This window comes from Poecilia reticulata, chromosome 21 (genome assembly GCF_904066995.2).
Source record: "Poecilia reticulata chromosome 21, P_reticulata-male-v2, whole genome shotgun sequence".
NCBI classification, from domain to species: Eukaryota; Metazoa; Chordata; class Actinopteri; order Cyprinodontiformes; family Poeciliidae; genus Poecilia; species Poecilia reticulata.
This window is the reverse complement of record NC_088850.1, coordinates 9,970,105-9,991,780: the sequence shown is the minus strand read 5'-3', so window position 1 is coordinate 9,991,780 and position 21,676 is coordinate 9,970,105. Positions and strand designations below refer to the sequence as shown.

At 36.3% G+C, this 21,676-nt stretch overlaps 1 protein-coding gene across 9 annotated transcripts in view; it reads right to left on the bottom strand.

The window, feature by feature from the left end:
• otofa (otoferlin a) overlaps positions 1-21,676 on the bottom strand; it is a 73,137-nt gene that overhangs the window by 22,437 nt on the left and 29,024 nt on the right. For all 9 annotated transcript variants that reach the window (XM_081602223.1, XM_008397637.3, XM_081602222.1 and 6 more), the window contains exons 4-13: positions 19,635-19,734; positions 16,786-16,985; positions 6,284-6,357; positions 6,066-6,192; positions 5,464-5,518; positions 4,350-4,481; positions 1,226-1,288; positions 997-1,081; positions 668-827; positions 38-224 (exon numbers count right to left, since the gene is read on the bottom strand). In XM_081602223.1, the coding sequence (XP_081458349.1) occupies positions 38-224; positions 668-827; positions 997-1,081; positions 1,226-1,288; positions 4,350-4,481; positions 5,464-5,518; positions 6,066-6,192; positions 6,284-6,357; positions 16,786-16,985; positions 19,635-19,734 (1,183 nt within the window). The remainder of the gene's footprint in view (positions 1-37; positions 225-667; positions 828-996; positions 1,082-1,225; positions 1,289-4,349; positions 4,482-5,463; positions 5,519-6,065; positions 6,193-6,283; positions 6,358-16,785; positions 16,986-19,634; positions 19,735-21,676) is intronic.

Sequence of the window (21,676 nt, the reverse complement as noted above, 5' to 3'; positions counted from 1 at the left end):
TAAAAAAAGAGTGAAGAAGAAGAAAAAGAAAGGGAACCTTTTGCCCAGAAAATTGCACTTGAACATAGGGGTCGACAAGGTCTCTGTTCTCTCCGATAAAGGCCTTTTTCACATTCGCCATGATGCTGGTGTTCATTTTAGGAAGTCCCTCAGCTCGGTGGATCTTCACATAAAATCTCGCCCATTGCCTCTCTGCTGGGATGCCTTCTGGGAGGAGCAGATTTCTGCAGCACAAGCAGAGGCAGAAAAACATATTCAGAGAGCCGACCGCGGAGCGCGATTGCATCTATTGTTAAGTTTTCACTCAGAAATCTAAATCTTATAAACTTGTGGCATTCGCAGAGACTGGGTGATTATTGATAAGACAGATTTAGTTTGTGCTTGGAGGGAAATCTTTCGACTATATTCAGTCTTATGAAATATTAGCATAAGTATAGATGCTGCATCTCATCTTGCTTCTCTGTTTGCAGTTACATTTTATGTGCAGATTATCAATTTGTTATGAAAATATTTCCAGGCACTAGTTCATTTTGAGGGGAAATGATACACAGATGTATATAATACAGTAATATAAATGAATGATTTTGCATATGCAGCTGACTGCAGCAAGCAGGAGTTTTGATCTTGTGATGAAATCTAGTTTTAAGAGAAAGAAACAACATATCACCCTTCTATGTCGTCCTCATCCGTCTCATTGGCTTTATGCGGTGTCTTGATGTTGTCACCTTTCCCGACAACTGCAATGTCGCACTTTACATATCCTTTGCACCCCGCTGTGATGTCATCAGGGTCAGACAGGATGGCCCATTTGTGGTAGAACTGGTGTTCTGTGGCAGATGTCAATAGATGCATTTTTAAACCAGCAAAAATGACAAAACATAAAATTCAAAGCAAGGGATTCTTCTTGTTGAACAAATATTTTTTTATAAACTCTTTTGCATACTGACAGCCAGAGTCATCAGCTGCTTCTTACTGGACATGAAAATGTTAGCTTACCAGGCTGAGAGTAAACCGTCCCAACGTCCATCTTAAAGGTTCCCACCAATGTCCCGCTTCTTAGAAGGTTTTTAGAATGAATAACCTAAGTAGACACAAAGGAAAGTGAACTAAAAACACAATTATGGAACTGATTTTCACAAGAAAAATGGGATTTTTAAATTTTTTTTTTTTATTTGTACAAAGATCGGATGAGAAAGAGTTTCTTTGAATAGTATGGATTACTAACCGAGAGCTTGATGATCTTGTCAAACATGACGTCTGGTGGGACGTGGAAATCGAAGACAAAATACTGCAGGGAGTAGAGAAACAGGGTTTTCCATTAAATTGCAATATATTTACTCCTGCCTCTAACATCAACAGTACAACATCACACTTTTTCTCCTCTTGGCTCAGATTGGGATGGGCTTGTTTGAAGTACAAGGTTCAGTATGCAGGTAAAGGTATGACCTTGGAAAATATGCGGCAGCAAGGTTACATAGCAGCTAATGTTTATAGTGAGGCATGAGAAATTTTGGATTTTACTATATGTTAGTTTACATAAGCTTCTAGTGTAAGAAGATAATAAAGATAAGGGGGTATGTTGCTTTAAATAACTAAAGGTAATTACTTTAAATAACTGAAGCAGTCAGCACACATGCTTTTCTAATAATAAAAATGCATAGAAGCATCAGTAGACTCTTGCTTTTGCGCATGTTGCTTATAAGGTAAGATTTCATTAATAGAAATAAATGACAGTAAAATCTTAGTATAAAAATCAAATCTCGGATAATTTAAATCTCAACTTTAACAGACCCCTAAATATTTTTGTAAGAAAACCTATCAATTATCTAAGTAAAATTGCTTAACTTAGATAGAAAATAAAAAAAAGAGAAAGGTAAAAGAAATTCCTTGATTTTAACAATATAATAAGTTGTGAAAACATAAGTTAATCTACTCTATATACTTAAGTCAATGTTGATGGTAAGGACTGTAAAGACAGTTATTTATTTCAAAAGCATTGCTTTCTAACCCAACATGAAGTAATTAATTTGAGCCATTATTTGCCTAAAATAGCGGTTCTCAATGTGGACGGTACCGCCCCCCATGGGGCGTTCAGAGGACGGCAGGGGGCGCTGGTGGACATTTTTACAAAAGGGGGCGGTGGGATGCCTTTGGGGGGCATTTGGTCGAAGATAAACTTTACACTTTAAATGCACAACAATGCCAGTTTAGACTTTGAGCAACTTAGTAAAACTGTGTTGTGTAACATTAAAACATGCTTGGCTGCAACTGTATCGATGGCAGCTCTTCTTCTATTCAGTGTTTGTTAGCTTCTGTTAGCTTCTTGGCACAGCTCCGTTTTCCTGCTACTGGTAGCTAAAATCACGATATTACTGTGTATCTCTCTGAAAAACGAACCCATTTAAATAAAGAAATAAAGAAATTCCTCCATGGGTGATACCACGATATAGAGCGTTCATTTTATAGCGTTAACACCGGTGCTGTAAGTGGTCCGGTATGAAATGGGGGTGATGGAACAACACAGCACTTTTAAATTTCAATAATCAGAATACTGAAATTGTTTCCGTTGTTTTAAAAGGTTTATGTCAGTCTGCCTTTTCCCCATCGATACGTCTCCCGACCGCCCTGCACCTTAGGGGCTTAAAAAAAAAGACGCGCACATTGTGCAAAACTCTGAAACAGGAGAAGCGAGATATAAAACGGAGCGACGGACTAGATGTGAATTATGGCATAAAAACAGAGAACAGTGAACGCTGAACAGTGAAAAAGCAACACATGATGTGAAACACATGAGGATTAGGAGGCGCAGCAGGTGATGAGTGAAGATTACTGGTGGTCAATAAATGATCAATTAAATCTAGCAACAGGAAAGAAACTAAAGTGGACATAGCAATAAACCAAGAGAGAATAATCCCTTTTTGAACCCTAATCAAAATAAACTAAATGGAACACTTATTTATGTTTATAATTAGATTTGATATATTTATTTCTTCAATATTATTTTTTATGTCAGTGTTAATGTCATGAGGCTGATGACTCCATGACACTTTCAATTTGACTCATTAGGATTTGATTAAGAACCAGATTTGTTCTTTGTAATTTCTGTCCAGTAAAACTATTAATCTATAAATCAATAGACAGGTCTATATAAAGATATAATCCATGTTTCTGTCTCATATTTGTATGGCATTAAAAGGACCTGGAACTTTTGTTTTTCCACTGAAAGCTCTGGTTTGCGCAATAAATGCCATGTGGGTGAAGTTTTATGGATGATACTCTGATGTCCCATTCTCCTGAAGGCAGCACAGAGCTGCACTACCAGAAATCGACAAACACTGAAGAGAAGAAGAGCTATGATTAATGTAATTACAGTTCTATCCATGTTTTAATGTTGTAGAGTTCAGTCGTTTTGCAAATAGATCAAAGTTTAAACTGGCATGTTGTACATCTTTTATCTGGTCATTTTGTGCAAGATTTAACAACTAGAAAATGGCACAACATGATATTTTTTCCATTGGCTGATTGGCTGCTGTTAGGCCTACCGATTTTAAGTTGAATGTTCATTGCATTTTTCGTAGACGCTTGTGAAAATAATTTCCATTCACATGGCTTTTTTGTTCTCTGGTAAATTCTTTTTGATGATAAATACAGAAACAAGCATAAAAATCAAAACATCTACAATAGTGATAGTAATATTAATGATAAAATAATAGTCAGTGGAAAGTAGCCTGCAAATTCTTTGGTGGGGGGCGGTGAGGGACCTGGATGAAGGCTAAGGGGGCGCTGGCCCAAAAAAGGTTGAGAAACACTGGCCTAAAACATGCAGCTTGACTGTTGGAAATTAGGCAATAATATCAATCAATTCCACATGATATTTCTGCAAAAAAACTCCAAAAAAAAAACATATCTCTGCAAAAAGCACAAGCCACAGCAAACTGATAGTGAGCACTGGAAACATGAGATGCTGCCATTTCAACTTCTTTGGCTTCAAGTTTTTCTCTCAGTGGGGATTTTCAGTCAGACTTTGGGAATCGATAACAGACAAACTGTCACTTTCACTCCCTGCAGGGCACAACAAAGAGTCTGGGCTCTGGAACATTCCCCTCTACCCTGACTAATCCCTCCCAGATCCAGCAGAGATTCTCCATCATCACGGGGGGTTGAGCACTCTACACTTCAGCATAATCAATATCGTGTCTTTATTTTGAGTCCAATCTCAAGCTGGAAGCTAAACTAATCCCTCGTGTTCCTCAGCCTTATCATAATGTAAAGCAAGAAGGTTTATATGGATGTGTCAGACCACACTTTTTCACGAAGCACCATAAGTGGAAAAACAAACGAGTTCTCACCTCATTATAGTACGGACAATTGGTGGACTCCTTCATGGATGTATATTTCTTGTCATCGCCAACTTCCACACACACCACAGGATCCATGTTCAGACCTATTAGCTGCCGAGCCTCAATCACTGTGATGCTGATCTGATGGGAGAGATTATCAGTTCCGGTTATCTAAACAGTGCTATTTTCTTTAATAATCCAAATGATCTTCAGTACTTGTAATTGGAAATTTTGCTCTTTTAAGTAAGTCAGATAATTTTGCAGAATTCAGTGATTGGAACTAGTTTAATTGGGTAGTAAATGTTCCTTCGGTTTGCAGTTAAGTCAAGTGTTTTATATAATTGTAAACTTCTGGAGTTATGTAGATATAAGTGATGGTTTGTGCTGAAACAGTTCACTGTTGTTTTGGACTAAACCTTATAAATTCCTGTCTTTTAAGTAGTGCTTGTTTTTGCTTGCTTACTTAACTTTCCTTGGCAAACAAGTTTGCACTTGATCCTTTGGTCTATTGTCTTAGTGAAAGAAATCAATTAAAACCAAAGAGCAAACATTCACTGGATTCTTCTGCTTTGTATTCATGGCTGTCTTTGTAATTTTGGTGCTTTTTGTGTTTAGTGTGACCTTATTTGGCTTTTGATGTGCAAAGAGCAAGAAATTCTCAAAGGAATTAACTCTGAGGAAAGGTGCTGCTGTTTTATTTTTTCTTTTTAAAGAAAGAAGGTGGACTCACACACATACACACATTCACACACACAGCAATCAAGGCATGACATCATAACCACTGACAAATGAAAATAATAACACTGATTAACTTTTTCTCAGCAAGTGGAGTTCATGCTATGATTGATCTGGGACTGTTAGGTAGGTGGTTTGGATTTTATACCTTTAAAAATGCTTTAATAAATAAGTTCTATCTCTGAGATAAAAAAAACAAAAAACACTCAGAATATCAAAATGAATGTCTCATGTAGCCCTTCTCAAAAAATGACTGCATTAACATGATTAATCTTTTTTTCTTTTTTTTTTTAGAATGTACCTGAAATCATACTTCATGCTCATTTTATAAAGGTTTGCTTCAGCATAGAAAAGAACAGAAATCCAGATGCAATTTGAGAAAATTAACCTGATAATCAACGGGCCTTCCAGAGCTCGGTTCCATCTTGATATCCGGCTTTGACCTGAAAGAAAAAGAAACAAAGACATTTTTAAACATTTAACTGACTAACATTTTCCTCCCTTCGATGCTTAATTGTGCAGAATCAGTTCATTAATCTTAAATCTGCAGAAATGGCAAAAATAATCACTGAGTTTTCAGTTATCCCAAAATTGGATGTAGCTTTGCAACATTTTCTCTGTCTTCTGCTTTCCTCAGTAGCTTCTCTGTTCATAAACGACTTCAATTGAAAACATTTTGGTGAAAACAAAAGGCTTTACTTCAAGCAATAAAAAACAGATATGGAAAAACAACTAATGCATACTATAATTGGCTGCTCTGACTTCAGAGAAGACGGCTGCAGCTATGCACAGGAAAAAAGGCTGAATTTAAAGTAACACATTGCAAAGGATTCCCCTTGTTTCAAGTTTTTTCCCTTTTCAATTAAGCAGTTTTTCTGCACACCCAATCTCAGACATAATTGCAATGGCACACTACAAAAGAAGCCATGTTTAATAAGTTCCCTGCTGTACATTAAAGTGAGCTTATGTGTGTGTGGGACTGTTTCAGACCTTTTATTGGAAACATTAGTTGTGACAGCAGTCACTGAGGCCAAAGATATGGTATCCGGCTCCAGCATTCCAGCAAGACGCATGGCTTTCTTATCCAGATCTTCCATTTCCAGGATGGCTGGATCATCTGTTTGCGTCATGTAGTGCAATGATCAAACATCAAAACCATTTTTTAGAGAGATTCTAATTCACGTTATGAATAACGGTGTGTGTTTTACCTCCTCTTTTATGGTCGTCTTTCAAGCTTTTTGCCTTGCCAAGTTTCATGGCTGAGAAAACTCCTCTCCCTGCTCTGTTCCAGAGAATCAAAGAAAAGAGTCATGAAAACGATCTGTCACAGCTGATCTGTCCTCAGATAGACCTGTTTCACATCACATTCAATCAGTTAGTTAGCTGGAGCCTTCAGTGGATAAACTGGATAAATTTAAAAAAAATAAAATAAATGAGTTCTTATATGCACGTCGTTGAAGGCTGGTTGGAGATTATGGTCAGGTTGCAATAATTCAGAAGATAAAACAAACACTCCAAAACCCCCAATCACAAAACAAGAGTATCTGGTGTCCTCACGATATTATCTGGATCATATATCACCACAGCAACAAAGACCATGTGATGTCATTGAGAGGGTGACAAATGAGGGGCCTTAATAATTAAAAACGTTGGAAACCGTCCAGTTTGCTTCGGATATGGATACATGTCAGGAAATTAATCAACAGGGTTTCCATTTGTTTCACTCGGGCTTTCCGAGTCAAGTGTGTCAGAGTTCAGCTAAGTTACATCAGATATGATTCTAACAAAATTGCATTGCACGGTGTTTTAAAGTACTTTACAATAAGACTAAGTGAGTAGAATTAATTTAGATTAGCTTCAAGGGAGCGTGCTTACGTATCTTTAGACTGGAGAACAGAAGTAAAATTCATTATTTAAAATATCCAGATTATTTTTTTATTTATTATTTTATAGAAAATCAAAGTTTACATTTACGCCTCACAGGTTTCTCACGTAAAATCATTTCCTATTGAAACAAAATGAAAAAATTGACAAAAATTGGTGTAATTTAATCAAATGTCAGCAAAGAAGATTGATTTAAAAGTATGATTGTACAAAATGCCAATTATTCAGTAAAAACAGAAAACACTTCCAACATTATAGTTTAATATTTCATTTAAAAATGAAAAATTTGCTTTGTGAATTAATATTTGGAATTTAAGTAAATCAATTTTCTTGTATTTGTTCAGATAAACCTGCAAGTAGAGAGGAGGCAAACATTGGTTTTCATACATACCACATCAAAGACAACACCGATCCCATTCAACTCCACAAACAGGTCACAGTAAATCCACCCCGAGGTTTACTTTGAACTAAGTTTCCTTACAGGAATGCATGAAAAAAAAGACTCGTGTAATAATCAAAGTCGAGGCTGGTAGATGCTGTAAGAGTTGCAGATATCTGTGAATGCTGCAGAGCTGGGAGGAGAGGTGCAGAGGGGAGCAGGGAATGGTGGGAGGTGCAAGGAGATAAGGGGGTATTGTATTTACCTTTAAAAATCAACTTTGTTTAATCCAGGACAAATGACCACAACATACTTAAAATTAGAGCAGTTTTTTGTTTGTTTGTTTTTTTACCTATCGGAAGCATTAATTGGAAATTGTTCATCTTTATATGCTTTATTTTAGCTTTAAGTTCTACAAAGTGCTTCATAATGCATTTATATTTCCCTTACCTATCAAAGTAATGCTTTGTTTAATTGTGATTTTACTCACACAGAGGAGAGTGCACATATTTGAAAGTTTTGTTTAAAAAAATGTTCACGATGGAATACTTTATCACATGCTCACAGGTCTCATGACTGAATTGAACTCATGTTATGTTAAGTCTTTATTTCTTATTTTGCTTATGGACTTTTGTCGTCACTCTGAAGGTTATTTCCCAGAGAAACTTCTTTGCACCTGTGAGGAATAGATAAACAGAGTTCCCCAACACTACCTTGCCAAGGGGCTAGTTTTCACAATGTGTTTTATAAACGTTTTTTTGCTAATTTCCTGTCCTTGGGTGTGAAACATGCGTCGACTCTGTCTGGCAGAGCTTCTTACTTCAATGTGGATGTCTGTTTTACAGTTATTTTGCTCTCACATGCCAAGATGCTTTTCACCTTTTCTACTGTTTGGGTAAATTCATTTTTCCACAACAGTTATCAAATTTCTTACCAGTCAGTGGATGACTGCACTTCTGAAAAACTGGTAAATAGAAATCAGCAGAAACCAGGATAATGTCTGAAGCCAAAACTATGTTGATGTTTGCAACAGCACTAAAGTTTTTTCAGAGGAGTAAAAGCTCAATTAAAAATGAAATGAATTCAAGAAAATGCATTCATTTGTTCATTTAAAAAAATTTTTTTTCAGTATCTACTTTTTCAAGTAGAGTTTGGGAAAATTCACAGTTGAAAATCGATGCCTCTGATCATTGCAGGGATAAATAAAACAAAGAGCTCTACTTGAGTCGAGAAACAGCTCCAGAATAAAAAGAACCTCTCTTTCCCTTGAAGACACAAATGCATACTAGTATAAAAAAAGTGTTGTGTTTTTTTTTTTTTTTGCAAATAACAATCTGTAAAGTGTGACATGCATTTACTTCCAGCCCCTCAGTACTTTGTAGAGCCACCTCTCATTGCAATTACAGCTGCAGGTCCTTTGGTTAAAATGGTTTTCTTCCTGAATTGCCTGTTTGCATTTGGCTCCATCCAACTTCCAGCTGCCAGCAGCTCTAACCAGATTTCCTGTCCGTGCTGAAAAAAACCATGCTTGCAGCACAATTGCACTGCTTTGCAGTTGCTGAATTTTGTCAATTGTCTGGAACAAAAACGTTAAATAGTTAGATGTTGATTTCTAGTGTGCAACTAATGCTTGTTTTGTAAAGATATTCTCAAGCTCCACCAGAAGTACAACTATTTGTCAAGTTGTCTGAATGATACTCTTAAACTTGCCCACAACTTTTGTTCAGTGATTTTCTCTAACAATTGCCTGAATTAACTACAGAGCAGCTCTATTTTAATTGGCACTTTATTATGCACATGTGAACTCTGTTTAGTCTTCAGATTACTTCTGAAGGCCATAAGAAGGTTGAATATGATTTTATTCAAGGGTATCAGAGAAAAGTGGGACTAAACGCCGATGGAAACTTTTAATCCAGAATTTTGAAAGTGAATCTCTGTTCTCCCTTGTTTTTAAGTCAAATATAAAAGTCAGAAGCATCATTATTATGTTATCTCCAGCAGTTGTACTTGTATCAATTCATCCTCAGTCTAACTAACAAAAACATTAGGAAAAAATGACTTTTCTAAAAAAAAATCTCTCAACAATTTATTGGCTTTTGCAACATGTCAATGTAAAACCAGTCTCAGTACTTATTTTATGAAGTTGCCACAGTTTTCATTTATACCAAGCTCAAAGCAAGGAGGATTTTGAAGAGATTGATAGTATATAAGCAAAAAAGGACATAGGGATAAAGACACACATTGACTGATAACAGAGAATGTAAGACTAACCATTTCTGTGCTTCTGAATCATTATTTGTATTGCCACAAAAGATTTCCCATGTGAGAAGAACTAACATCAGACTAACATCATCTATTCAATGCTGACCTTTTCAGAAGAAGACTCTAAGAGTACCAGAGCAAACAAAGAGACCAGAAGTCTAAAGCAAAGAAGAGAGATTTTAAGTAAACAAAGAGAAACCGATGCAGCTCTCTTTTTTTTGCACTACAAAGTTAAGGAAGGGTAAATGCAGGAGGAAACATCAAAGACAAGGAAGTTCAGTAGGAGAATGTTGATGTGAAATAATAAAAAATACTTTTTTTTTTCCTTTTATTGAAGGAAACATACAAAAAAATTATATCTGTACTATACAAATGATAATCTAAGGAATTCAAAGAGTTAAATGTGGATAAAAAGTAAACCAAAAAAAACATGTCAAACATGTTTCAACTTTGTCTTTCCTGTTCATGAAGACAGCAGATTCTGTTATTATAGACACTCGTCGACCTCCCACTTTTCTCTGTTTGTTTTGAATTCATACTGCAGCACGCTCAGTTACTCTTGGAACAACCACAACAAAACTTTCAAATATTGCAGTTTCTTGTCCAGGCTCATTAAAAATGATTCCCTCAAAACCCTAAAATACATAACAAAACATCCCAATATTGTTTTTTTTCTGACATTCCTTATCATCCACCTTAGCAACACTGTTTCTAAGATCCAACTGGGACTGTTAAAGAACAGTTATAGAACAACACGCGCGTTAAAGACATGACTGGATTTAAAGCTTCACAAGACAATGTTAATTTATTCATGGTTGGATGTAAAAAGCCAACATTCATGGCAATATGAGAAACAATGTGACTGCAGCTCTGTAGCCTCATATTTGTTTTATAAGTCTAGAGGTTCATAAAATTCATTCCACCTTGTACAAGAAGGGAGAATTTTTATCTGAGATAGCATCAGTTTAGGATTTAAGGAACTCAAAAGCAAAGACATAAGAACCAAACACATAAGTTGTTGTGTCCTTGAAAATCCACAAAGGCACAGAGAGAGAACCCAACTTGGAGGACTTCACCTGCCCTATACCTGACAGTAGATGAAAAATAAATTAAGAAAGAAAAAGAGGAGAAAAAAAATGCATTTATTAATAATTCATTGACATATACCATATGTTCTGCTCCAGGGATCCAGCTGAATGGAGCTCAGTTAAATCCCCCATCACACCTGTTCTCTTTCTCACACTGGAAGGAAATATTCCAGTGCTTCAAAGTTTTCATTGAAACAAAGCAGAAAAATATCAGTTCTCCATGATAACTTAGTATTAAGATGATAAGTCCCACTAGCAAAGATTAAATCCTGCTGAATGCCTTGCTGGCTTTACTGTTTTATCCCAGTCTTAACTTTTCTCTCTAATAACAGGGTTTTGGCTCATACAGATCAAAGAGACAAACATCAATGCCATTTATTATCCTTATGTTTTTGACATATATTTTTCTGAAGTGCAGCAGAGTTGTGCTTCATTAGCTTATAGGATTCTCAATTGATTCTGAATCAGATGATCCTCTCCTGTGATCCAGTTATAAATTTACTCCAATTAGTAGCGCGCAGTTCAACCCTTCTGCAACTTTAATGTGTTCACAAACAAAAACTCCCGTGAGTCTTTCTGACCTAGATACTGCAAACTACAAACTGCAAAAACAACTACAGCTGCACAGCACTGTTTTTTTTTAATACAAAGCCATATTTTATGTTAATGAAGGGATTACTGCAGCCTTTTGCATACCAATTACTAAGCATTTTAGATAATGTAAAGGAATTGGGGAAAAAGAAGAAGCAATGTGGTGAGAGATGAGCCAAGAGAATGTATGTTACGCACCAGAAACTTTCTATAAATGGCAACACTTTTACATTTTTTATAGTGCACTGAAAGCTCTCTTGTATTTCTTAAACTTGTTATTGTAGCCACTGAACTGCAAAATAAGGCTTTGGTAAATAAAAGTAAGACAGCATTAAACCTTTTTCTTTGACAGTTGAGGGATTTCAAATTCCTGCATATTACTTCAATAAAATGTTATTAACTCTACATTTTATCCATTTTCAAGGAAGAACTGCTTGGAGTCTTATCTGTTACTAAGAACAATGTTCTAAATCACTGACCTGCAGGATTCTGCTTGTTATGGATTGCAGTACATTTGAAACATCATAATTTACAGAGTGCACACTTACTGTAAATAACTATGTGTGTGTGGTGGTGGTGCTTCATGCGTGAGAAGCTCACAGGTTGAGCTTCTCCTTCTGCAAACACCCAATCAATTAAGATGCAGAAAATTATCTGGGATTCTGGGGAGAGATACAGGCAGTGCAGTCCCACATAGACATAAAGTAGTCTCTTGATTCTCAGCAGCAATAAATCACTAGAAAGAACCTCTCAGGCTGCATAAAGTAGGTTAAAATTTAAAAAAACTACACATCATGCCCCAGTCTAAAGAAGCTTAAGAACCATTAAAAAACAAGTCATTAATATCCATCAGTCTGGAAAGGATTACAAAACCATTTCTAAGGTTCTAAACTTTGTGCATTTCAGAATAAGAGCATCAAACCAAGAGTCAAATATAGCGGACATGACAAACTAGGGCTGCAGTGGTGCTTCGGGACATGGATGACATTCTGTGATTTATGGAAACATAAATTCTACTTTCCAGAAAAAAATCCCATGGCTCAAAAGAATATATTAAAAAAACTCAATTGGTGTGGTCTTAATTAATGGACTAGTTTAATCCTGAACTTCAATCTGATTGACATGTGGTAGCGTGATCTAAAACAGGTTGTTCATGTTCAAAAATCCTAAAATGCGGCTGAAATAAAGCATCTCTGCAAGGAAGAGCACATCAAATTTTCCCCACATTGAGGTAAAGACTCAGCCAAACATGCCAAGTGTCTCTCAGGGTGAGTGATTGAAGGCGGAAAGTTATTAGGATTACAGTTATCAGGTGTAAGAGGCAACTACTTTTCACTGCTTGATTTGTGAAAATCTTTTGTCCTCTATCAAATAGTCACAATTTGAAAACTGAATTTCGGTTTTGTTCAGGCTTCATTTGCCTGGTATTAAAGTTAGCTTGATGATCTGTAGTATTCCCAGTTTCAAAGCCTGTTTTCAAAGCAAAAACAAATTCTGTAAAAGGAAGTGGATATGGAGGTAGTACAAACCCAGTTATCCTTCCAAAATATAGGAAATATATATATATATATATATATATATATATATATATATATATATATATATATATATATATATATATATATATATATATATATATATATCTGGAGCTGCTCCATATTCTGGGAAATCTTGTGAGTATGCATATCTACATACTAGAGTATTTTATGTTATTATTTCTTCTATATTAATCTCCACAATTAAAAACAGAAATTTAAGGAGTTATGTAATAATAGTTAAGGCCCAACAGTTCTCAATTATATAAAGTAAACACTTCTGGCAAATCTAACATCGACTATGATGTAACTTACACCCGAATGCTTCACCAAACCTCAGGTAGTATCTAATTATTCAACACAAATGTAGCTTCCTCACTAAGCTGCAAGCTCAACAACCAAGACAAATAATTAAAGGGCACAACATCTATAATTAAGATAAATTTCCATGTTTAGTATGTGGGCCATATTTCTGCTTTGGCTGATGTGCCGTATTTGCCGTGGAGATTGTTCCTCTGGGAGCCGGTGGAGCGGTGAAGCAGACCCGCTGCACAAAAGGCAGCTGAGATAAAAGAGTACAGAACACCTGGACCAAAGCACCGCGACGTGATGCATCATGTAAAACCAGGGCTGTCACTGAGGACTTACTCATAAGAGAGCAGTTTGAGACAGCCAGAGTGACAAAAAACAGAATCAATACGTGTTGCAGAATATTATTGTTGTAAAACAGCATTGCACAGACTGAAAACTGATTTGATTTCGCACAGATATAAGATGATTATTTATGCATTATAGCTTCGTGCAGTGTTATTTTGACTGAGTTACGCCTCACGGGTTAAAGAGTTAATATTTAAAGAATTTCATGTCTGGAGGTCAAATAACAGCTTAACCTTTGAATCCATCCCCTTGATGTGTAACACATGTGCTTCTCTCTAGGCACTATTCACCACTCCTGCTTTCCAAGTAGTAAAATGACACATCAGGGGATTTATGAGCTGGTAATAGGCAAACTCCTGCTAAGCTGGCTCATTGTGGTGTTGCCTACAGCACAAGATGCTTTATGGGTGTTACCATAAATCATCCTGCAGGGACAGACACAATGCTGGAGGTGGAGATGGAAGAGGGCTGGTGGAAGGAGTGCAACGGTCAGCGTTATTAATAGCGATGAAGAAAATTAAGTTCTGCTTATAAAGCCATTTGTCTCCAATGCAACACAAGAGTGTGAATCAGACTTGATAAAGAGAAATAATAATAATAATAATAATAATAATAATAATAATAATAATAATAATAATAATAATAATAATAATAATAATAATAATAATAATAATAATAATAATGAGCAAACACTTCTCCAAGAAATGTGGATGACCTTTGGGCTGCAGCTGATAGAGCAGATATAGTTTTATGTGAGTGAAGTATCATTTTTGTTCCTACATTAATTAGTGATTAAACTAACTCCCTCTAGGAGGAAGCTCTAAAATGAAGCAAATATAAAATGCAAATCTTGTTGCAAAGTTTCACACTCAAAGTCCAAAAAAGGTTTTGGTTTTTGCTTACAGGGGCTAATTTCTTTAAAAGTAACTGTTTACTTAATCACCACTGTGGAAAACAACTCAAAATTTGTCCAGTCTAAATTTAAAACTTTTCTCTATAGAGTACAATGATCCCAAACAGATAAATAAATAACACGAGGGTCTAGTTTTCTATCTGCATGGAATTATGTATGCTATATCGCTATTTAAAACATTTTGCGCTTATTAAAAAACAAAACGAAGAATCTGATTTGTGATGAGTGCTGCATGATTTATAGGGCAATGAAGATGAGTCTGTATCATTTCCTCTACTCTGAAGTGGAAAATGGAAAAACTTCACCTCTTAAATTTCTGAATGGCACAAAAAATATATTTTCTTTTTTTAAACCTCAAGAGGAATAGAAGATGAGAAGGTTGTTTTTTTTGAGTTTCTGAGAACTTTGGGCCAAAAAGCACAGAAGAAGAACAACAAACATATATTTTTCATAACATGTCACCCAGGTGGGGGGCATGTCACGCTATACTGCATTTCCAGGGAGTTATCAAATAAACAGTTTATAGAAAAAACAGCAGTTGAGTAAATTAGCTGCAGTCGACAAATAGTGCTGGATTTGTTTTTCTTGTAGGTCAAAACCACTCCAACTTCTCTGTTTTAAGCCCCACTCTTTCCTCTTCTCCCTTTAGGAGCAGAAGAGTCTTTCCGAGTCATCGTCTCCTCCACACTCACACCTCATTACCAGAGGAAGGGAAATAAAAACTGGCTGCATGGAGCATCAGAATCGATGAGATAGTGAAATAGTTTTAGAAAGTTTCATTCACAAGATAGGAAAACTGTACTGCTGATAATTAGGGAAGGAAAATGTTTGAAAGAAATGCAGCAAGGCAATTAAAATAAGAGATTAGCGCTGGATTTGTCGACTGCAGGTTTGTCTTCATTCTTACTGTTTTATTGCACATTCAGTTTTGTTTCTCATTACAAATTCTCTGCAACACCATCTGACCTGACTGGCAGCTCTTTACAACAAGCAACAAAGACAGAGCTTGTACTTGATGCATCTTTAGCAGGATCACACGTGTTTGATATAAATTTAAGCTTCATTCAGCAGCTTTCTTGCCACTCTCCTTGAATCATTTTAAGTAACTCTCTAAAGTCTTACTGTTTTAGTTTATGTTTTGGTCATATAAGAGCCTTGGGATAGCCTTTGCCTTCACTCCTACTGCAAATGCATTTCTTTCATTCTATGACGTAAAATAGTGCAGATTAGATGTGCCATGTTCGTGAACAAGAAGAAATATGTGTGCACGATGTTATTTAAACAAGACTCAAATAAATTTTTCCGGGCACCTATTCAATCTGTAGCATAATGATGTGTTTATGTGTCTGGCTGAGCAGATAGTCTCAGTGAAAATCAATACCGCCTACAGATGCTTTCATGTACTATTCAGCAAAAGCATGAGAATTAACGGTCCATGAATACACTGACTGTAGGCAAAATGAAGAGAGAGAAAGAGAGATGGAGAGAAAAAGGAAAGGCATAATCTGAACAGATTTTTGCAGCTTTTAAACAATAGTTTTACAACCTTGTACACGCTTGTCTTACTTGCTAGAAAAAGTAGAATAAAAAAATATTCTGACTTCAAAACAAAACAGTTACGAAATGTTTTCACATTTTTATCATGCTTTTTTCTTTTTGTTTTGTGCATCATTAAAATGCCAAGAAAAGACATTAAGAAACTTTCTTCTTAAAAACACCTTTTTTTTTTGTTTGTTTTTTGCTGTTTTATGTCATGTATTTAATCAGTTTTTTACTTTTTTCCACTGAGAACATGAAAACCTCTGCCATTTAGGGAGATAACCTCTGCCATTTAGGTTATCTCTGCCATTTAGGGAGATTCACGCTGTTTTACTGAGTCCTTAGAAGAAGTGCCGATATTCACACACTCATTATCAATATTTAGACAGAAAAAAGACGGCAGTATGTTAGTTTTTGGACATTGCAATTATTACAATCACCAATCTATTTTATCTAATTTTGAAGTTGTTCGGCCACTATTTGAATTCTGGAACCACAAATTTACTTATGCTGTATATAAAGAAATGAAAACATTTTCTCAGTGTCTGACATGAAATCACACAAAAAGGTTTCCTTGTTTTAGGTCTGACTACCAATGTATTTTCTATTTGCTACATCCCAGAACAATAAAATGTGTGACTTGGGTCACAAATTCTTTGTATCCTTCAACCATCGTCTTATAATAGTTTGATAAAAATTTTGGCCAGTTCCTTCAGACACAACAATTCACTCACTCTTACCTTTTCGCTCACAACTGTTCAGTGATCTTCACAAATTGTGAGTTGGACAACTTTAAACCCTCATTTTTGTAATTCCTGAATAACAGTAATTTGACTGTTATTCAGGAAACTGTTTAACTTACTTTCTGAAGGTTGGTATGGACCCCTGTAATGACCGTCCAGGAGAAGTCCCTGACCCGTGGCTCTGTCCTGAAAGCAAGCTGTCTGTTTCGAAAGCAAACATCCCATCACGGTCATCAGGGACATCCAGGAACTCTCCATCGCTCCACATCCCCCCTGTGCCATCCATCGGCTGGTATCTGATATCTATGGTGACACTGGTCTGAAAAGGAAGGAAGACATTAAAGTGACTGAACTAATTCAACAGAGATGCTATCGTGACAGCAAGTTCTTGACCTTTACATTTAAGATTAATTCTGTGAAGAATATTAAAACTTGGTAAGATTGTATTCGCAAGAAGGATTTTGGTATTTACTGGTGCATCAGCGTGGTCTCAATACTGGCAACCAACTTGGCACGACAATAAATCACTTTGGCTCCTTGTGTGCTGCAAAAATTCTGACTGACATTTTTATGCAGGCCAGAAACATGGCTGGCCCGGCAGTTTGTCTTTAGCATCTTCTTGGGAGACATGTTTGGACAAATACTGTCCTCCTGACAATGACCTAAACTTTATTACAGAGCGTCCAATTTATTCCAGTGACAAAGACAGATGAGGGGGAAATATACGAGAAACTCCCTCCCTTTCCTCTATCCTTCTCTGCTTCACGGTCTGTTCCTTATAACATCTTCACCAGGCAATCTGTGTGGTCCACCAGGAGTTAGATTTGTTGCTATGGCAACAACAATAGTAGCGCTCCCAGGTAATGTCAGGTTTAGTTTTACCGCTCTCTTGCTACAGGGATGCTAAACAGTGAAATTCTCCTCCCAGTGTGTGTGTGTGTGTGTGTGTGTGTGTGTGTGTGTGTGTGTGTGTGTGTGTGGGTGTGTGGGGGTGTGTGTGTGTGTGTGTGTGTGTGTGTGTGTGTGTTGACAGAACTCCTCATGAACACTCTGCATGGGTGTGAATATGAGCTTGCATGCACACCAAGGAGCGCCGCTCTCATGCAGTGTTACATCATCTCAGAAAAAAAACACACCAGCACTCTCCAACCCACCAACACACGGTCCTGCAGTGGTTTCAGATTTTATACAGTGTTTGCTTGACTCAATGCATTCCATCTCGCCGTCCTCTTCCTCCCATACCCAATACACTCCTACGCTATATTTTCATTATCAATCACACAGTTCTTCTCTCCACCACGCTGCTCAGGGCTTAATTTAAAATCAATAGATTATCAGGACTTCTGCTGAGCATCTAAATGTGCTGATATTGCTTTTAGATTGTAGTATATATAAGATTATTGTTGATGTGGAGCTCTTTAATGATGAGGTCCCTTTTGGCAAATTAAGTTTATTACATCTTCTACTAGAACTGAACGTCCAAAGCACATTTTATTTCTCTTTTATATCTCCTATTTGGATTGCTCAATAGATATACTTATTGATAAAAAAGAATAAACAACTTACCCAATAAGAAAGTGTTGTGACCTTAAAGTTGCCCTTAAATTAATAATTTAAGGAGCGACTGAAAATTTCCCTTCGAACCTCGTCGTGTCTTGAAAAAGTATCTGTAGCCCTTACACTTTTTGTTAAGTTACAACCACAACCCTCAATCTATTTTGTTTAGATTTTATGTGATATACCAACACAAAGTACTGCACAGTTTGTGAAGTAATTCAAATGTTGTTGTCATTTTAATTCAGACCACAGTGGACTGAATTACTAAGGTAAACCTAAATTAAATTCAGTGCAACTGTTGTGGAAAAAAAACACTATTTTCCAAGCACTGCCAGGTGAAATCACTCAATCAGCTCTATTCATATATTGTGCACCATACAGAGAGCTTGTAGGACAATCAATAATGAAGCAGTTGTGGGTGAAAAGCTCTGCCAGGCAGAGACAACACTTGAGTTTTATACCAAGGATAACGGATCCAAAAACAAGAGGCGAGACAGTCTGGTTCCGATGCAGCTGTACAAAACAACTCCCAGCCTTGTACATGTAACCCAAATAGCTTCTTTTGGTGAGAGTTCACAAGCATTTAATATGACATGGTCAGCAAATGTTAACTTTAGAAGTCACCAAATTCATTGACTTAATGTCCATGATATTTAATCACATTTACTATATTGTAATTAATATAGTAATCACAATATTGTATTCAAATGTATGTTCAGCACACTTGAATATAAACCACTTTTATTCTTAAAAGTATTCTAACTTATACTTTTATAAGTATAAGTTATAAAAGTATTTCTTTTATAACTTAAAAGTTACACTTTTAAGTTATACTTAAAAGTGTAACTTTTATACTTTTAAAAGTATAACTTTTAAAAGTTAACTGAAACTGAAAGTTTTCCTTTCAGTTTTCTAAAAATATATTTTATTAGAAATCACATGTCACGCACCAAAAAAGTTGTAGCCAAACACCCCCGCAGCATAATGCTGCTACCATTATCATGCTTGGCAATTGTTATAGTGTTAAGTTTGAAAACTATCTCCAAACAAACGTATTTTACTAGTCAGTCTTTGTTTCATGACATTAAAATGTCGCACCAGAAGGCAATTTGTCAAGTGCCGAAAGAGGCTTTAAGATGTTGATTTCAATTTGTTCAGCACCTTGTTTTCACGCTGCAGTTTGTGTCTGCAACATTGACCCAATGTGAATGAGAGAAAATCTGCAACACGTAAAAACATGCGCAGTATTGTTTTTGATTCATTGCAGTTATGAGTTACACAAGTCACACCATTAAAAAAACAATTAAAATGCATGGTTAATAAGCTAAATTGAATAGAACGTTTTTGGCTGTGAAGAGCAAATGCACAACATTAGCTAAAACTGTTAACAACCCAAAAAGGGAGATCTTACCTTTATTGACATGTTGTTGTCATCAATGAGGGTATCTGTTAGCTCTAGATGTCCCTCTTCAGCCACTTTCTGAAGCACCATGCAGAACGTCCCGACCAGTCTGCAGCAAAAGAGAAAGGACTATTAAAACGGTGAAATAAGACAACACATTATTATTATTATTATTATTATTATTATTATTATTATTATTATTATTATTATTATTATTATTATTATTATTATTATTATTATTATTATTTTGTTTCCCATTTGGTCTGCTCTGCTGCACATTTGTTCAACCATGTAGCCTCACTGAGTCTTTGCAACATCACTTCTGCCTTTTCACTTACAGTAATAAAAAAAATGGCTAATTGTATTTCCTGCTTGCTGACCAGAAGCATCTGCTCTCCACTGTGTTTCCTTCCTCACAGTGTGGAGGTGAATGTGTCAGGAACAGAAGCTGCTTTGGTGAGATGAAACACACTGTGAAAGTGCCACACTGTCACCCCCTCACACAGAATCTCACACTTTAAACACAATATAGGCAAAGATTCTGTTTCATTGGCATGTTTCATTCATTTGGCAGTAGGTTAAGATGGTAAAAATAGTGTATTTAAGAATTATAACAATTTAAGAATTATAAAAGAGGAAGTTGCATTACATTTCTTTCCGAGTATAGATTTTGTGCGCTTCTGAGTGAGGACACAGTTAAAATGTTGCAAAAAAGAGAATTTGATGCCTTTCTCTGACTTAAATGAAGCTTTCAGAAACACGCATTGGTCTTAATTTCTATACTTTGAATGCAAACAAGGTGAAAGCTTCTTTTAGGATTCAAGGACAAGCTTAATTTTCTCTTAGCAAAACAAAGAAAACTAATTTTGACATCAATGTGTAGGTGTGGTGTGGCCACAAGAAACTCGAAAAGAAAAAGGTTTTCTGTCTTCTCAGGGTGATTAGTATAGCCACATTAGAGATGGTAAAGAAAGTATTGAATCTCCAATTTAGATATTTCTACCGGCTGCTACTGGGTCATTTCATTCAGCTGCGTATCAAAACACACCATTCAAACCAGGCCTGTAACATAAAACTGATCTCCTGAAAAAAGAAACATATAGAAATAAAAACAAAACAACTTTTTATTGTAATCACATATTGCCTCCTGAACTTCTTCAATTTTCTTCTAATCCCAGGATTCAGCAGGATCTGAACTGTGGGCATCTCCAGTCCTTCAGGGTTGTTGGGTTATTGACGCTGTGTTCAATTCTGTTCCTCTCTTTACACTTTCCTCAAAAACACAAATGAATACAAAAGAATGGGATAAAATACCATTGAATGGAGGTCACTGCTGCCCAAGGACCCCTCACAAAACACAACAGTGGGGAGAAACTCTGTCCCAGGTCCCATTCAAGCAGCCAATTAGAGCTGGTGAATAATTTAAAGAGTTTCCTCCATAACAGAGCATTGTTTGCAGAGCAATAAGTCACACGTGTAGAGCAAAGCCGCAGCCATATGTCATTTCCAGCTGAACCTTTGTTTACATCCAGTCTTAGGTCAGATAAGACACAGAAAATGAATGGATGTACTTTTCGCATCATATATTCAAATGGCTCAACAAAAGCACCATTACAAGGAAACGTCACAGGTGTTTAGCACGCAGGGAAATCTAAAATTGTTAAACAAGAGTATTCATGCAGAAGCCAAACATACACACACATTGCTGCGTTGCTCCAATAGGACAATAAAAGCTGACAGCCAGGTGAAAAGTAAAATAAGAGCACACTACAGCACTTGTAGTTGGACATGAAAACACCAAATACCTTCTAATTAAATTTACGAGCAAAGACTAACACAACAAAGGCAGGGCGGCGAGTTATCAGAGGGTAAATAAGGCAGTTATTATTCCAGTCTTCTCCCTGCTTTAATCCCTCTCTGCGCCTGCTGTCGTTACCAGCACTTTGTTTTCTTTGAAGTCAGTGGCTATGAATTGCTTTTACATTAAGGAGTGAGGCTATTCTTGAGTTAGCAGCATTTCCAAACCCGATAATTTATACTCGAACTCGACT